Source organism: Alosa sapidissima, chromosome 7 (genome assembly GCF_018492685.1).
Source record: "Alosa sapidissima isolate fAloSap1 chromosome 7, fAloSap1.pri, whole genome shotgun sequence".
In the NCBI taxonomy this organism is placed as follows: domain Eukaryota; kingdom Metazoa; phylum Chordata; class Actinopteri; order Clupeiformes; family Clupeidae; genus Alosa; species Alosa sapidissima.
Genome location: NC_055963.1, coordinates 9,287,351 through 9,306,532, shown reverse-complemented (window position 1 = coordinate 9,306,532; position 19,182 = coordinate 9,287,351). Strand labels below are relative to the sequence as shown.

The window sequence follows — 19,182 nt, the reverse complement described above, 5'->3', positions numbered from 1 at the left end:
GACCAGTGATGGTCCTCCTTTGAGTGAAGTTGCTATGCAACCCCTGGTATTACAAGACAAAACAAATGGAGTACAATGCAAGCTATCTGCAAAATATGGACAAAACAAGACAGGCAAAAGGTCCTGAAACAAGAGCACGGAAAAAACAGACAGAAAACAATACCTAAAAGTGTGAAAGATTATCAGAAAAGTACAGAGCATCACATCATTTTTGGCTGGAGACAAAGCAGCTACTACAAAACATTCCTCTTCATTGCAGTCCATGTTCCAATGGATCCCCTACTGGGCCAGAAAGGATATTTCTCTATTTCTCAACTTTGCCTTTTGACAGCTTCGGACAGAAGACAGCAATCACCAAAATGTTCCCCCTGGCCGAGAGATCCCCCAGCATGTCTGTCTGGGATATTTTCCCAGGGGTCAGTTTCACCGCATCCAGGAAAACAGTCGCCAGTGCGCAGCTCCAGCTGTATCTAAGAACATTCTCTCGACAAGAGCGAAGGGTGAACTCACGACATGGGAAGTCACAGAGAGAAAACAAACAAGTGTGCTCGTTCTCATCTCACAGATGAGATGTTTGGAAGGTGATAAGCACTTTATTCCACTGTTTTTTCCACCCAGAGATGACCAAGCAGTAATACTGTTGGGGCCAAAGTCGCAGAGTAAATGGCTTTGTTCTGCGTCATTAAAAAGCCATCTGATGTACACTGATAAGCTCAGAGGCAGGAGGGGAGCGAGACACGGAGAGCAAACCTGTGTGTACAGATCTAGAGCCCTGCCAAAACCACCAGCATACACACACACACACACAAACACACACGTTTGCTCTTACACACACACTCACAAACACACACATGGACACACACACACAAACACACATGTTTGCTCTTACACACACACTCACAAACACACACACGGACACACACACACAGACACACACACACACACACACACACACACACACGTGCGATCTTACACACACATGCAGTCTTGCACACACACACACACACACATTGTACACACACACATGTGCGTTCTGACACACACATGCACACACACACATGCAATCTTACACACACACACACATACACAGCTCTAGCTTCGCGAAAGGTCAATTCCCTCAGTGTGATCACAGACGTGCCTGAGTGAGTGAGTGACTGACTGACTGACTGACTGACTGACTGACTGACAGCCTGATGGCTGGGACTCCCCTGTCTGCCTTCGCTAGCATCATCCATCACGAGTGCCATGTTTCCAGTCAGTTGTGTCTGATGAGAAATGCATTGTTCCCAAAGGGAGCTCAAAGACAAAAACAAAGCGGCGTTTAAAAGCCTCAATCCACCCCTAACTTCTTCCTCATGGCATTCCATGGCGTTCCCACTTTGTCCTCATTCTTTCCTAATTGCAAGCAGTGGATAAAGAGCTCCAATTTAGCAAGTAATAACAAAGCATGATATTGTTGTTATGGTAAACGCAAATGCCTACTTATTGAAATGTTATTGAGATGAATGTCGCCGCTGCCTGAACTGGGGTTCATTATAGAGTGTGGCGCATGGATGGGGAGACATTTTTCAGCACATCTCACTTAGCAGAAAAGCAATCCTGGGTTGTTCTGTGTCGTTTCCAGAGAAGGGAGTTATTTGACTCTTCGTAAAACAGAGGCTCTTTAACCAAACATCAGCAACTGGACGGCCCATGTGCTTCGCATCATTACAGCACCATCCACCACTAATCCAAACAACACGCGCGGGCAGACTGTGTGCAGTGGTTTCATTTTCAATGAGGAAAAACCTATAACGCCTATAAGTCGTTAATCATTAGGCCTGAGCCCCAGCTCAAAATCAATTACTGATTAACATTATTCGATTGTCAGCTGTGTGACGTCTCGGGGAATACATATTGCATGAATGATCTCTTGATGAATAATCAGATGACAGATTTGGAGATCTGTTGTGGACTTGACAATCGCAAAAACATGCTGCCCAGCAGTTGATGAGTGCTATTTTTATCTCCAAATATGCATAATCGATTGTACCTGTTGCCCATACAGGAGAAAATCATGGACAGCTGGCTCAAACCCTGAGCGAGTTATACAAATTAGTGCTAAGGAAAAACAAATGATCCTGTCAGGACAAAACCCTCATTGATTCATTACTTTAGCATGAGTCTGGATAGGCTTGTGTTCCCTCCACTCTCTCTCTCTCTCTCTCTCTCTCACACACACTTTTTCTTTCTCTGTCTCTCTCTGGTGTGGTTTCAGAGCACACTTGGTTTGGTTTCAGGGGGAAACCACAGGAATGGGCCGCCGCTCGAACAGAAAGAGAGAGAGAGAGAGAGAGAGAGAGAGAGAGAGCTGCAGGCTCGGGAGCGTTGCCTACATGAAGGGAGAGACCCAGCAGAGAAAGGCCCGGGGGCCTGGCCAGTAACTGCATGTTCACCCGGGCTATCTACACAAGCACAGGCCTCTCCTGCCGCTGTTGCGGACTCCCGGGCTATCTACACAAGCACAGGCCTCTCCTGCTGCTGTTGCGCACTCCAGAGCACTGATGGACGTCCAACACTTAGATTTACACCTCATCAAACATCCCCAACTACAAGCATCAACGCAGGGCCATATTAATGGAGTCACTATTTAAACAAGATCCTCTGGCCACGAAGCTTAACAAATGTTCACCGCATAGAGAGCTCGATGGTTGGCGGCCAAAAACAGACATAAATACATTGTCGTACCACTGAGCATAAAGTAAATATGGCTGGCAGTTCACAGAGAGGTCAGTTTTTTGTGCTGTTAAGCTGATAAGGCATATTCAAAAGGCTTTGGAACGCGACATGGAGATATTGACTGTGTAATAAATGAGTTCTCATGATTAGGAATTCCTCTCTGACACGTCTCATCGGGTTTACATTAGAGCAGCTTTGCCTCTCCCTCAAGACACAAAAAGGCGCTCTGAGGAAAACCCATGGAAAAGTCGTGACTTCCCATGAATCGCTCGGCTGCCGCAATTTTGGATGATTCAATCTCCGGTTGACAAACTGACTGAAGTGCGGCGCTGCAGCCTTGGCTAAGCAGACAGCCGAGGTAGAGCGCTGACGGACTGCAGGGCCTGGCATGGGAACAACGGAGATCTACGGTGAGAGCGCGTCCACTGCGCCCCTTCTCTTCGTCCGCTACACACTCGTCTCAACGGAGGCTTGTGGGGAAACGGTGGCAAAAAAAGACAAAAAAAAAGCTGTGCAGGGCCGCAAACAAGAGGGTCTTTCATTCGGCCCTTTGATAGATGGCAGAGAGGTTGAAGCACCCTCGCTGCTTTGATGTAGGTGCCCAGGCCCCTGAAAGCCTGTTTTTACACTGTAGGCATAACAGAGGCTGAGATGGCTGACCTGGTTCGCTCCCACCCAACATACTATGACAGGTGAACTCAAAGCACCCCTGTGAGTCTCAGCCCTAATCCCGCTCAACCCTCCGGCTCCTCGCGCTCCGCCTGAGGCTTGCTGTGGGATTGAGATTGTACTGCGATCGTGATTGATCTACTAATGTGAGGCTTCAATACAGTCATTCACAACGTAGTAAACATTTTTATTCACCAGTAACAATTCATTATTATCAACCACTGCTTTGATATTATCATGGTGATTATGGGTTTGATTGATCAACTGATTTATTGCTTGGATTGATTGATTGATTGATTGATTGATTGATTGATTATATGATTGATTGACTCCTGAAAAGCAGTGCTCACTCCTTTCCATCTTTGCTACCATCTGATATCTTCTGCCGCTAGTCCGCTAGTCCCTGACAGTGCAGTAACAGGTAACTTGTACAGAAACCATCAATAATAACCACAATACGGTAAACAGAAGGATACCTCTTATGTTGTAAACATTATACTGTTTTACAAACACCCATCAAAGGAATGAATGTAGATGTCCATGTCTCACCCAGGCAGGTGCGTCCGTCGGTGTGTAGGCGGAAGCTCGGGTTGCACTCGCAGTAGTAGGAGCCCCGTGTGTTCACACACTTGTGCTGGCAACCTCCGTTGTGGACCTGGCATTCGTCAACGTCTGCAGAACAACAACAACAACACAGGTGTTGAGGAGTCGACACTGACAGAGTCCCGCTCATCGGTGCATTTGATGGTTATGAGCTCAGGATGTAACTTAGAGCTTTACTGGGAGACGTTTTTTTAGAGAAAAAGCTACTAAACAATTATTACTATATCTGACTGCCTTTTTCTTCAGGGTGAATTAATAAAGAGGGATAAGTATCATGATGTAGATTGATTTTACAATACATTACATTTGGCTGACGCATTTTTAACCAAAGCGACTAACAACATGGTAAACAGTTTAAAGCTTTTTAAAGCAATTCTCTCAACAATTCTAGGACCATTTAAAAAAAAGGTAGAGTACAATAAGAATAAGTGCATCAGTGAGTGCTGTTTTAGATATAAAGTGCTGATTTAGATATAATACGTTCTTATAAGAACTCATCTTTCCCATAAAACAGTTTCAGTGATATCAATTCTTTAAGCCATCAACAAACAAGATCTTTACATCTCAAGATGTTGAACTTAATACACAAGACACTAAGCTTAACTCCTCTAAAGGCTTGGGCTGGGCAATAGAAGTTTTAGAAGCCAAATTCGCAGACATGCAACAATTCCCTGGAGGTACCGACAGAAGTGCATCACCATGGAGAAAACATACAGCCTAATCAGCCCACATAGTGCTGCCTCTCAATGCCCTCTTTGTGTGGTTTGCTTCCATGGCAGACAGACAACCCCCCCCCCCCCCCCCCCCCCCTCTAGTGCAGGCCTGTGGTTTGTCCCCAGACCTCTAGGCCTCTTCCTCATGGCAGACCATGCACTCAGAAGATCTGACGAAGCGGCTTCATCAACCGTAACAATAATAATGGTAATCCTCCGTCACAACCCCCCCCCCCCCCCCCCCGGCAGCTAACTATCATCATGGGGAGATGATTTCGGAGAGATTTCCCTCCGAAGCTTTATACCAAAGACCCCTGACACAAATATGGTTTTAAGGTCATGCGTTTTGAGTGGTGAAACTCTACACCGGCGTAATTCGCTTTGGCTTCGCCATCATAAGTAAGACGGATTTGGAGGCCCATTATTAGTCATTATGTACATAAATGCGATCAAGCTACTGGGCCAAAGAGGCTTAGCCCACATGGCCACATGGCTCCCACGTTTATACGCGGGATCTAGAGAGAGGAAGGAAAGAGGAGAACGAGGAAAGAAGACGGACAAACGGAGAAAACTTTCATTAATTGGATCCATCTTTCCTTTGAACTTGTCTCTGTCTCTCTCTCTCTCTCTCTCTCATTTCTCTCTCTCTCTAACTGGATAGAGGTATACTGAACCACACCAATGCACAGCTTGTGTTTTCATTGGGAAAAAAGCAACAGAGCAAGTTCAAATTCGGTGTTTCTGGAGCTGTCCTTGGCTGGCGCAGGAGCCGAGAAGGCCTATAAAAAGACCACGAGGTGATAAGCAGTAAAAGCCAGTAGTAATCAGCCGGGGAATTAGCATGTCAGCCAGTGAGTTATGAAGACTGCACAGGTCAAGAGAGCTTCGCTTAGTACCAATAGCACTTTGGGGAATTACAGCAATGCTCTGTTTATTTGAGAGGGAGTATTTGTGCTTGAAGGAGTGTTTCGTTTGTTGGAGGCAAAAGAGCTCGCGTGGGAGGTGTTTGTTTTCTTTCTTTCTTTCTTTCTCTCTCTTTTACTTCTTTTCCTAAGCGGGGGATTTCTAGGGTTTACTATTTGTTTAAGCAATACGTTTTTTATGACTGTTGTAGGGGAAGGTGAAATAATTTGGCAGTGTGAGGAAAAATAGACACACAAAGTGAACCAAACGATCAGGCCCATCTCCATAACAAACACCAGGATTTTCGAAATTCTCCATGCACACGCTTCGCTGGTGGCTTCCTGAAGAACACTGTCCACAACCTTTGAATTACACTCCCCAGCACACAGTTCCAGATAAGCAATAACTCTAAGCCAGTCTCCTCCACAGCCTGCCTTCTGTAGTCCAGAGACTGCCGCGGCCTACAGTACGCCGCTGGGTTCGACAACTCAGACGTTACAACTTTAGGCCTCATTAGCTTTCGCACGGCTGAGAAACATTTATTGCACGGCCTGCACATAGTTCACGTTTTATAGTGTGTAAATGATATATTGATTTAAAGCGTTACTGGCGAGGAGAGCGACACATTTCCTGAGGACCACTAATGGGACTCATCAGAAGAAGAAGGTAAATATGTGAGGCATTCAGAGCTCAGACTATACAGTAGGAAACATGAGGGTCAAGATTAAGCTAAACATTTTCACTACAATAAAAAAAAAAGATGTCAATATCAAGCCAGCAGGAAATCACAGATTATGTGGAGTTTACAGAAAGCTGTTTGTGCAAGAGAATTACCCCCATCCTAACCCAAAGGTTTTATTTTAGGTCCAGAACAAAACAAAAAAAATCTGGTTTGTTCATAAAAAAACTGCATGTTGTCGAGACATGTATTTTTCACCGATTCTCTCAAAGCTGTGCCAAGTGAAGAGCATCCCCTGTCTTGACTCAGGGACTAGGCCCACTGATCAGCCACCACTTCCCAAACCGGTGAAGTCAGTAAGTGCCAGTACACTAGCGTGCACTCAGGGTGCCAGTTAGGAGGTGGTGCAGCTCTACCGCGGGGGAGTAGGGGAGAGACTTCCTCTGGCAGTGACTCAAATGGTGCCCAGAAAGACTGCCTGATAAAACAGCAACCTGATTAAACAGCACTCCGGCACTCCGATGATTAAAGGGCCTTGCGGACCCTGCGAACCGCAGAGAGAGATTATGCTGGGTTTTTTTTTTTTGGGGGGGGGGCAAAGAGGCCTAGTGAGGTCCGGCTTCACTCCTACCGATGTGCGTATGGGACTCTCTACACCAGAGTAATGCTTCCCAAGTGGAGGAATTCCCACCTCTCAACTTTCAATTATTACTGTATCTAGAGACGGTCTACAGTCTACAGCCGTCTAGGAGGGACCTCCTGGCTTGCAATTAGTCAGTTTATTTATGCATGTTTAAATGTGCCATTTTCTTGGATAATAAACATCTGGCAAAGCCATGAGCTGCTAATTAAAACCATACAGTAGCATGATGCAAAAATAGATCTGGTTCAAATAAAATCTCTGGAAGTCCCAGAGAAGCAGTGAAAATCCACATTTGACTCAGCCGATTGCTGCTAATTCCAGGGTTCATCAATCATGCATCCACTGGCCTCTCAAAAAGCCAGGACGTTCTGCCAGAGTCACAAAAAAAAGAATTTGAGATTTTCCTCTCGAAACTAGCCCATGTCCATGTCCATGTCAGCACTTACTGGAAACACCAACACTAGTTGGAAAAAAAAAAAAAAACATGGACTGCACAGTGACATGGAAAATAAATCTAAACTGCCAAAGAATTCAAATACATTTTTTTGTAATAGATAAGATCAACAAAACAAAACAAAGCAAAGCAAAACAAAGCACAACAGTAACGCAAACACAGCTCCACATGTGTAAACATTTGAAATCATTAGCCCCTGGACTGGCGTGGAAGAGTTCTTTTTTTATAGAGCAATTGAGGAACACAGACAAAACCATTTGAGTTCCATGTACAACTGAACCCCCCATGGGGACGGAATGCACTACCTGGCGCACACAAACACAACGTATAGACAACATAAGCAGATACACAAGCACACACAAACACAACGTATAGACAACATAAGCAGCTACACAAGCACACAAACACAACGTATTGACAACATAAGCAGATACACAAGCACACAAACACAACGTATAGACAACATAAGCGGATACACAAGCACACAAACACAACGTATAGACAACATAAGCGGATACACAAGCACACAAACACAACGTATAGACAACATAAGCGGATGCATATGCACACACGAGGGCACAGACCAGACACAGGGGCTAATGAGGACCACCTGTGGACGAGACCTGCAGAGAGTCTTAGTAGGTGTGGAGTGAAGCCAGGAAGGGCCAGGTTCAGACCGGCAACTACAACAGGGGCTGCTCGCTTGTAGAAGGGAGGGAGACAGAGACTGTTATGTGTTTGCGAGAGAGAGAGAAAGCGAGAGAGAGAGAGAGAGAGAGAGAGAGAGAGAGAGAGAGATTCCAGGTTCAATGTCTCAGCCATTGTAAACAAACAACAGTGCTGTTTTGCACAATCCTTCAAATACTAAGCTACACTGGGGGATTGGAGGCAGTGATGTAGGCTGCTTGGGAGTCATCATTGTGTGTGTGTGTGTGTGTGTGTGTGTGTGTGTGTGTGTGTGTGTGTGTGGCCATCTTAAGTATTAACTCAACTAATGGTGACAAAGTCTCTGTGCATTGGGTTTCCTTATTAGCTGCTATTCAGAGAAGTGGTGTGTGTGCTTTTTGTGTTTTTAACACTTCACATACACACACACAATCTTTCCTGCTGCGCTCAGAATGGTGAGAAGAGAGCAATTCAATCAGTGAGTGAAATCAATGGCACATGTGTGCCTTCATTCTCTGCAACACACACACACACACACACACACACACACACACACAGACAGTAAGGGGTTAGACAAGCAATGATTCGTGCCCTTCAACTGTAACTTGAGCTCCAATTCAATTAGACTTCTGTCTATAATTACTGACCGTTTTCAAACAACTTCATGGTTTTCTCTAAAAACATAAAATATATGGATTGAAGTGGCCTCCTAAGCCTGAACATGGGACACCCAGCTATCCCGCCCCCCCCCACCCCCGCACACACACATCCACACACACACACACACACACACACACACACACACACACACACACGCACGCTTCAGGGGGATTCCGCTGGAACTGTGACCGGAGCTGGAAGCGTCTCTGTGGAGAAATACAGCTTGGAAGCGGTGGCCACAGGTTCAGTCCTCCCGGGAGCAATATCCCGCTGCACTATTTCATATTTAAGGGCCAGTGCAGTGTCGCTCCAATTCCACATGGGGTCAACAGCGTGTCTGTAACCTGGCGCTGCCACAAAGCAAAGAGCAAAGCTTAGTCAGCTGGCTATCTGGACCAGCCATGCTGGAAAAATGGAGCAATATTATGTGCGTGTGTACAAAGGTGTGTGTGTGTGTGTGTGTGTGTATGTTTGTGTTTGCAAGAGAGAGGTTGTCTGTCTGTCAGTGAGCATGTGTGTGTGTGTGCCGCGCTTGTGTGTGTGTGTGTGTGTGTGTGTGTGTGTGTGTGTGTGTGTGTGTGCGTGCGTGCGCTTGTGTGTGTGCGCTTGTGTGTGTGTGTGTGTGTGTGTGTGTGTGTGTGTGTGTGTGTGTATCAATCTATGGTGCCAAGATCACAATGTGCTGCCCACATTGTGGGATAGAGGCTACGTCCAAAAGTTTAATCGCATCAAGGAGAAGATATCAGACATCTTGTTGAAAAATACAGACTCTCCTGACCTGACCACTCAGACGGTGTACCAGCCAGCCAGTCCACCTTTAATCGAACGCACATTTCCCAAGAGAAGTTTCCGCTTTTGTTTCCATTTAGAACAGTTCTGCCCAGAAGGCTGAGGTTTTACCCACAGCCCAATTCACCACATTTAAATTAATAAGGAAGAAGCTAAGGACTTAAAGTCCCTTTCCTTTAACATAGGAAACATTTGTGACCATGAGGGGAAAAATCCAGAATTTTATATGTTTCCCCAGAACGTTGTTTGCTTTTAGATGTACGGTCTTACTTGTGCCAGGTCACCAACAGAGTGCTACGTTCCATCCAATATGAATTAAGTTGAGGGTAATGGATGTTGTAGTGCACTGTCCCTCAGTCCACTGAGAACAAGGGTGTTATTGTCCTGGGCCTTTTTGAGCGTTTTCCTCTTCCCTGATGCATCCAGAAAGCATTTCTGTAACCATGCACAGATCTGTGCTGTTAGCGCAAGGGGTTGGCACACTTGCATGCATCATGCATCATTTTACAGTTGCAATTCTGCAAGACCAACCACTAACCCTGCACCCTAAGGCAGAATACTTACCAAACCCCTAGATCTCTACAACAGTTGAATAAAGTACTGCAATTTCTATGCAATTTTAGTGTGATTTGGTATGTCTGTCTCTGTGTGTGCTACTATGCCTGTACTAATGTGCTTTACATATTACAACTATACAGCTTTAGACTCCAAACACAGACTGAGAAGACATGTTTTTCTTTATACTGAAACTGGGCTTCACTGTTGTTTTTTGCCCAGACATCAGAGCACCATGGGGTGAGAAAAACAGACCCTTGATGGGGGTCTTTCCAGACGTGTTTATCTAATTAGATTGAGTCATGAGTCATGAACACATTATGCAAATTAAATCAATCGACTTCTTTTGTCCCTAACCCATTGTAAATCTCAATTTAATCTGATTTCATCTTTAATCCTTTTATTCATTCTAAAAAGTTGAAAAAAGGGAAAATTCTGTCACACAAGAGGGCAGTGGAACCTTATAAGGCCGATGGGAAATGAATAACATATCACTATAATTAGATTTACACCATCTGAGGCAAAAAAACAACAAAAAAACACTGTATTTTCATGGGCAATAAACTTGCACAAGTCGTGTCACTGAGGCCCACGTCTGCTTGATAGATAACGTGTACAACAAACGGCTCCCAGGCTTCAAACGCATTCCCGCAGCTCATCGTTGGCCGAGTTCAGCCCGCGGCGATTCATCAGACCCCGTCACTCCGCCGCTTCTCTCTTCCCCTCGTTCTCCTGACCGGAGGAAAACTGAGGCGAGGATGCGCTGGCGCTCTGACAGGTGAAAGGGCTGGAAGGCTTCCAGAACATTCTTTGCTCCTTAGGCAAGATTCCGCCATTCTGTTAACAAATTCTTTTAGGCTATCTCCTTTCGCAATGAGAGAGGTATATCAGACGTTCTTAGGTCTTTTAAAAAGTTAGAACTCAAAGGCTATGGTTCTGACTATATAGTCCTATAAGATCTAAGACACAGTGACTCTCATGACTTGTAATTGTATGCTTAATTTCTCTGTCCATTTTATAGGCATACAGCAATCATACACAATTACATTGTTTCAAAGCTCTGTGTGTTTGCATTTTATGAGTACCGGTATGCTGTTAAATCTATCTGCTCTGTTACAGAAATAACAGGGAATAACTTATAACAATAATACTAAACATTTTACAACAACTTCAACAATTACGATTGATTGACTGAGTAATATATGATTACAGTACTCTTACAGGCAACCACTTCACCCTGTGAATAGGGTGCACAGCACGTCTTGCTCTGCACGTCTCTCCGTCTGACTTTTACACCCCATCCCCGTCAGGGGAGACATGGCCTCATCCCCTGCCAAAGCACTGCCCACAGCAAACGAAAATAGCACCGGCAGCACCCAAGGAGCGCCAAGGGGATTATTCAAATGGGACCATACGAGAGAAAAAAGCACTACCACATTCCAGCAAGGGAACACCATTGACAGGCAATGCAGCAAGGTACTCTCCTAGTCCTGCACTTTCCAAAACATTGGCTCAGCATGCTTGGCTTCGCATGTAATGGTTTTGTCAAACGGAGAACAAATTTGCCCCTGGAGCCATGGTGATTAAGTTGTGTTTGCTTTTTACGAGATGTCAATAACAGAATATAACCTGAGTGTCCACATGCTCTTTGATAACATTCATGTTCAAGATTTCAAGAACTGTAAAGGCCTAATGTGAAAACATCCTCTGTTGGCTCAAGTGAGTTGGCTCCCTAACATTTTATAACTGAGCAGAGCGCTATTTGACCAGTAAGAGATTAAGACCAGAGAGACGACCTATCACTCACCTGGTCCCAGGTGTCCCACATTGTATCCATTATATCCATTGAAGCAAGTGTAGCAATTTCTGCGAAAATATCGGAACCGATTGTTTCCTTCTGCAAAATGTGTATTTAACAGACCACATAAGCACACTACAAGAAATCCACAAAGCCACTCAGCTGATCCCATTGTGATAGACTACTAAGCTGAACTTAACTTAGAGCTAAATATTAAAATCACAACTAATAAGGAATGGTGCATAAATGCATCATTTGAAAATATATATAAAAATCCCTTTGTTCTGATAAACTCAGTGAAAAAAAGTCAGTTAAGGCATCCCTGGCATCTTAGCTTTCTAATAACATTGCTTGCTCTCTCTCTCTCTCTCTCTCTCTCTCTCTCCCTATCAATATATCCCCCTCTCTCTTCCTCTCTCAGCTGTGACAGACATGTGCTGCTGGTTTGTTGTGGATTTCTCTTTCCCTCGCTCCAAGAGACCTCCCTCTCCTTCCCCTTCTCCTCCTTCTCCCACACAGTCTCATGTCCAGAGCAGCACAGTCCCTCCTCCTCTCCCACCTCCTTGTCCCCCACTTTTCCACACCACTACTCCCCCTCTCCCCCTCAGGTGTGATCTAGTCTTCCCTCTCTCTCTCTCTCGTTTTGTCTCTCTCTCTATCTCTATCTCTCTCTCTCAGCACGACATAAACACTCTGCCAACCACAACTGGGACAGATCTTTTTCACCATCACAAAAAAAAAAGTACCACGACCAAGAATGTTCACATAAAACCTCCTGTTCTAAAACCCCTAGTGATTAACTAGTCCTTCTCAGCATCCACACGGTTTTGCATCAACTCAACTCAACTTGGGGACACAGAATCCGAGTGAGCGTGCCGATGGGGGTCTGTGACAGTGACTTGGCCAGCCAAACCGGGGGCTATTCAAGGAGCCGTAAGCAGCTTAATTTCAGGCTGGTCAAGTGGGGACATGAGCTGAAACTACAATATGATCTTAGTGAGCATTGAAGTGACGCAAACACGTACTTGTCTACAAAATATCGCCATCTATGGGGTACCGTCCACATTCTTTCGCACTGACTAAAGCAAGTGTGACAATTTTACGAAGTCTTTTACAAGACCATAAGAGGGAGAGCTTTCCAGTTAAGGACAGCTATGGGCCAAGAGCAGTGTGGCTTGAACCAAACCTCTTAATCAAACTCAGAACCATGAACATTTTTGTTTGGATCAACTGAAATGTAATGAGTCATGAGGACAGTGTTGCACATTGAAATTGTGAAAAGTATTCAAATAGAAACACTGAAACCCAATACTATAAACATCTTACAAATTAAATGTCAGCAACATGTCTTAAAAATACTTGTAGGGTTTACTCCTCACTTTCATTTTTGAAAATCATTTTTCATCCAGAAAGCCTGGCTCTGAACATCTGTCTTGAACCTTTTTTTCTCCCAGTGCTTCTTGAGTGTGATGGTTTTCCATTTTAAATCATTTGCTTTACCTTGAATGAATCTTTGTTCGTGTTTGTTCCCCAGCTCCTACAGATATGCATGTGTGACACATTATCCTCACTTAGTGATGTGTGCAAACAGTTCTTGGTATGACACATATATCCCGGGCAACGGAAATAGTCCTGGTATGGAAGGGACACTATACAATGATCTAGCACTCCTTCTCAGAAAGGTTGCTGAGAGTCGCAAATACTGTATATTCCTGCAGTGAATCCAGAGGGCCACCCACGTAAGAACTTTTCAGCTCTTTTATGTCTTTAAGAAAGGGTTCAAATGATTATTTGCAAGGGAAAAGATTCCAAGAAAGCTTTAACTCTGAAGGAGGTAAGGGACCTTTCTAAAGGTCTAAATCACACTTTTTCTTCAATGCGAGTAGAGTGCAGCAAATTCATATATAAATTCCAACCATATGTACCAACTATTAGAAAGTAATGGCAAGATCAGCTGTGATACAGACACTCTGGAAGCTGTCCAAGCTGTTTCCCCATGGTGTGAATTTTAGACAATCCCATTAAATCACACCATCGCAGGGCCCTTTGAAAGCATTCAACACAGATTGAAAATGAAAGCAGGCCCTAGTCAACACTGATCAGAAACCGTTCGATGTAATTGGAAACAACAGCCACAGTGACCCTCCAGTCCACCCGCTTCACGATCTGGCTGGTCATCCTCAACAAGCAGTGAGCTCTCTGGTACGCCTCTGGTGAGGTCATCGTTTATTAAAGTGGACAGTACACACGGCAAAACCACACGCAAGCAATCAAAAGGGAAGAAATTCAGGAGGACTTAGCGTTCAGGGCTAATAAACATGCTGAAGGACGTATGGATCAGGGCGCTACAAGAGACAGAAAGCAGACCGAGAGAAACTGCTGAGCTGCCTTACAAGCTGAGCCTCTAACTGGCACCCAAGCAGAGGCAGGCCATCACTCACACTCAGACGCAGATAACTTCCAATTCTCTCTGTTCTCGTTTCAAAGGCTATTAGCTCAAAGCAATAACGATGGAATAAAAATGAAGGCCATAGAAGACAAACAAAACAAATCTAAAAAAAAAAAATCTAAAAAAAAAAAAAACAAACAAAAACAGTAGGCCTATGTTTCCAGGGACTAAAGTTTTCGAGATTACCACATCCACTAGCAGACTGTGGAACAGCCTGAATGACATTCATCTCAGTGACCGTCCAGTGACACAAATAGCACACAAAAGACGAAAATCAATCCCAGGCAAGGTTGAAGGAGTGGCTGAGAATGTCACCATATGTTGGATAGATTACTTTAGCTTCCACAAAAACAGCAAGATATCTCATACTCAATATTTTTCAGATGTCAAAAACCAATAAAGACGCTAGTTCACATCTCCCTGGGAGGGACTACATGAGGGATGCCAAAAGACAGCACCTTGAATCAAAATGATCCACATGAGTCTCCAGCTTTTTTGTTTTTCATTTAGTCCTTTTAAAAACGGGCCTTAATGTAATGGTAAAGGTGGCTCTGGAACATTTATAAATGGTAGACGTCCTAAGGGGTATCAGGGCTCAGTGTCTGGTGCTGATACAGAGAATGAACTATGAGACACGCTGAGATATGTAGGGTGAGAAACCACATACACTTCACTAGGTGTGAAAGTGCACACTCCCTGTTTCGAATGTAATCATCCAAAAAACATATCAGTTACCCCGGTGCCACTACCGTCGCTTTACAAACTGCACCTGTGTTGCCTTAAGTAAGAGCTCATTTCCTTCCCTGTACAATCAAGCATAAATTACGACAGCAGTGCCACCTCAGACGAGTAATGTGCTAGGGAAAATTAAGAGCACTGTTTTCATATAATCAATCACACGCTGCTGTACTTGGACCAGACACAGAGCTCAGGGCCAGTTTTAGCTAAACATAGCATAACACTTACAGTGTATAGTCACTGTGCCTAAACGAAATGCCAGGCAATGTATGTGTGAGTAAACCCATAAAGTCTGACAGGGTCACATCAGCTTTGCTGACGACGCAGACAAATGACGACTCAGACAAATGTGACACGTGTGGAAAATATCGTTAAATGAAGTTTCTGTTCAATGTGCTATAAGGAAATGAGCAATGAATATTTCCAGTCATTCCAGAGGCCTGATACATTGAAGCCTTCAGGCTGCATAAACCTTTATAGCATCTATTAATTGTTGGCTCAATCGCATTATACAAGTGCTGTTCTAATGAACGCTTTGGACTAATCAATATCTTTTAACATATTATTTAAGAATTTTAGAACATAAAAATAAAAATATTTAATTTGGGGACTTTTGAAGCACCATGTCGAGAGGCAAGTGTAAAACAGTGTTTCGGAGATCTATGAGTTTAAACACAACTTAAACATCCGCAGGTTTTAGAGTTAGGGGCCAGAGAGCCTTTGGCTCTTGCACTAATAGCTCGGTAAGTGCACTTTGCTTTCAGCAGTGCAATCCATTCTCATTCTGCTTCGAAACCTTAGTCGGTGGGAAGAGGTTGAACACAGCTATATAGGGAAAAAATGTGTGGGCTTCGCTCTGGATGCCTCCCAGAAGCTTCTCTGTCTTTTCCATGGCTCTGTGACCCTTTGGGGCTGAAATGTTCCTTACGTTTATTAGACCGTCCTCTGGCCGGTGATTTTGCTCTTGCTACAATCCACAAATACATCATAAAAAAACGTCCTCTCAGGTTAGCTTGAGTTTGCGTAGCATTAACGGTCCTTGTTTATGAAGTTCATCCATCCAATGTGCCTTTATCGTGTATCAGTCTGGTCTGGGGGAAAAAAACAGCTGTTTTTGACTCAGAGTCAGGGAAGAAAACCTAGAGTTTGAGATGCCATTTCATTCGTCATTCAGATTAAATGCTTCAACTTTTTAAGTGAGCAGTCTTCCAGTGTGTTTCCTTTTCTTGGTCCTGTGCAGCCTTCAACCACATATTGCATTATACTGCACCTCAGAGAGGAGGGAACTCCATAAAGGCTTTGCACTGATTAATGAGAGGAAGGAAAAGCAACGCTGCCTTTTAGCCTACTTAGGCCGGATCGAAACTGCCTAAGATATTTTTTAATTCTTAATGCCTTTCAGCTCCCCGAAAACATGTTTCCTTTTCCCAGCCTCTTATTTATTATCCTGAAGGGAACGAATGAGCATATTATTATAGTCAGTTGGGGATAAGTGTCTCGTGAATAGGTTTGCACCAATCTATTGAAGATGTGATTGAACATGCACTACTGTACGTCTCTCAACAGACTACTTAAGCCTGAGGCATCGGGATCATGTGCAGCAGGTATGCACTGAGCACTTGCTGGAATGTGCCTTTGTGAATGCTGTTTTCGCTGTTCACCTTTCGAGTGTGCAGCAAAACTGGAAATGTTTTGAGAGTAAAAGGACACTAAACTAAATGTGTTGTCCAGGCGGGAGAAACGTGCGGTCAACGAATTACTGTTCACTCCATTTGCCACATCGTCTGTTTTCTTCTCGCATGGAGGAAAGCTGAGAATAAGTCGGGGCTACGCAGACATTCCCTTCTGGTAGTGCTAAAAATGTGAAAACAATATAGTGTACATTACGCCAATCAGTGAAAGACATACAGTGATAATGACTTCACTTAAGTCAGTCAAACAGAAGGAGGATAAATCATCCATGAGAATAAATATATCTGTGGAATAGGGGGGGAAACACAGCACGTTATATTATATGTTTAATTGGTGGACTTCTTGACAGTTCTCTGTCTTGAAAAGCAAAATCACTTCATCAACCTCTAAACTAACTCTGTGCGTGAGACTTCAATGGGTGTCTTAAGGTGTGACATATTACTGGGGAAAGTTGAAACAGTATATATCCCACATGAAGGAAGACTTAGCATTAAGAAAAGAGGATTTTCACTCTTTGTTTTTAGGATCCAGGTGTCAGATGACCTTCAGGGGCCCCTCCACCTGGTGATAAGTGTCCTCATGGACTAGTGTCAGAGTTGGCTAATGACCATTTAGAGGGGCAGAACATCTAAGATGTAACTGTGTTAGCCAGAATCAGACGAGTGTACCTAAGCAGAGGCTAATGCACTTGTCAAACTGACTCCTTCTCATGTCCTGTGCACTAACTGGGGTTTCTCAGTAGAAACTCAGTAGTTTACATGTGTGGTAATGGAGTCACACTGTCTCTATTTGTCTGTCTATATCTCTGATTCATTTATTTTGTCACAATGTCTAACCGTTTGTTTTTTTCTGCTGATCTTGTAGTACTGTAGTTCTGCGGCAGTTGTAGGCGCACACACACATAGAGTAGGTGCTAGACTATGAAAAAGTATAGCCTATAAAAGTCTGCACACTGTGACTCTTTTTCAATGCAATTTTAATGAGATTCCCAAAATAGGGACGTTTCAAGCTTTACACTCTTCTTTAGACTTGCTGTAGAACTTAAAATAATAATCCATTTCTGAGTCTCAAAAGGCAATGTGCTTCAAGGGCCTTTCAGACAATTTGTAATGGGATATCTCGTAAACTCAGAGGACTCTATGCTCTTTTGGGATAACATGTAACAATGCATACTTCCTCTTGGCAGAAAAGGCCATGTAATAATCTTTTCACCATCTCCTTTAAACTAACTTAAAGAAACGTCCATTCAATCCAACTCCCATGGAGCACATTTCCTCTATTCTCTCCCTACCCCCCAGTCTAATTGAAATGGTCTCTGAAGCTGTGTGGAAGCACAAACCTGTTTATGAACTTGTAAAAAGTCTGACAACTGGCAGAGTTGTGCACAATACCAGCTTAAATGTGACCAAAACCACATGAATCTCACCCCACATAAAGAGTAAATGCATTATATCTGGAAATGTGTGGATCATTTCTTTTCCTGACTTTTTTATTTTCAAATCTCATTTTGGCAGTAGGCATTCACCCACTGAAGTCTTGAAATCACTGTCTGAGATCTTTAGTACAGCAAAGTCTATGCATCACAACTTAAGCCAAACAAAACATCATTCTATAAATGCTTGGACCACAAAAAGATCTCCCACTGATTTTACATAGCTTTATGTACTTCTTTCCCTTTTTGCACTGGGGACTACTGACGCATGACTCGAAGTATATTTTTCTCCTCAGAGTGTTGGTCTCCTATTTCATAACTTCCAAAAACTTGGACTTGAACTTAACTCACACTCACTTAACTCACAGTAAAGAGTTACAATGGACTGCGGTGTACTTCTAAAATAGCTCAAAGTTAGCTGAGATGAAATCCCAATATGGACAGATAAATCATGGCTGCCTGAGACTCACCTTGACAGGTCTTGCCATCCTCCTTTAGCTTCAGGCCGCTGGGACACTTGCAGTAATAGCTGCCAATGGTGTTACAGCAGGAGCCCTCACAGCCACCATTAGTCTCCTCACACTCATTCACATCTGAGAGAGAGAGAGAGAGGAGTAGAAACGAACAGAGAAACAGAGAGAATTTAGATAAATATAGCCGACAGTATCTCAGCCTCAGACATTCTCAGCTGAAACCATGATACAGCCAATGCTAACCAGGGGGTTGTAAGAAGAAATGAAAACGCAACTCCATTTTAGGCTGACTCCTGTATTTACAGGCCAAAACCAGTCATGCACCAATTTTATGTGGATTTATACTCTCATCCCCAGATGCAGCCTTCACATAGATTTCCATCCATGTCCCAGTAACATTGCAGACTAAACATCATGGGATTTAAGGCAACTCACAATAACTCTTTATACACTCCTATGGGCCATGTAGAAAAGCAGATGTATTTACAATGATATATTAACAAGAAAAAGCTAATTCAGTGCCAAACAATGTTGGATGGAATGCTATT

The 19,182-nt window shown here is 43.7% G+C and overlaps 1 protein-coding gene across 3 annotated transcripts in view; it reads right to left on the bottom strand.

Annotated features, from left to right (window-relative positions):
* The window catches only part of megf6a (multiple EGF-like-domains 6a), a 96,625-nt gene that overhangs the window by 38,144 nt on the left and 39,299 nt on the right, over positions 1-19,182 (bottom strand). Inside the window, exons 5-6 of one of the 3 annotated variants that reach the window (XM_042097357.1) lie at positions 18,632-18,754; positions 3,937-4,059 (exon numbers count right to left, since the gene is read on the bottom strand). In XM_042097357.1, the coding sequence (XP_041953291.1) occupies positions 3,937-4,059; positions 18,632-18,754 (246 nt within the window). Of the gene's footprint in view, positions 1-163; positions 578-3,936; positions 4,060-11,859; positions 12,264-18,631; positions 18,755-19,182 lie in introns of those variants that run through there. The other 2 variants (XM_042097358.1, XM_042097359.1) reach the window with 2 other exon arrangements.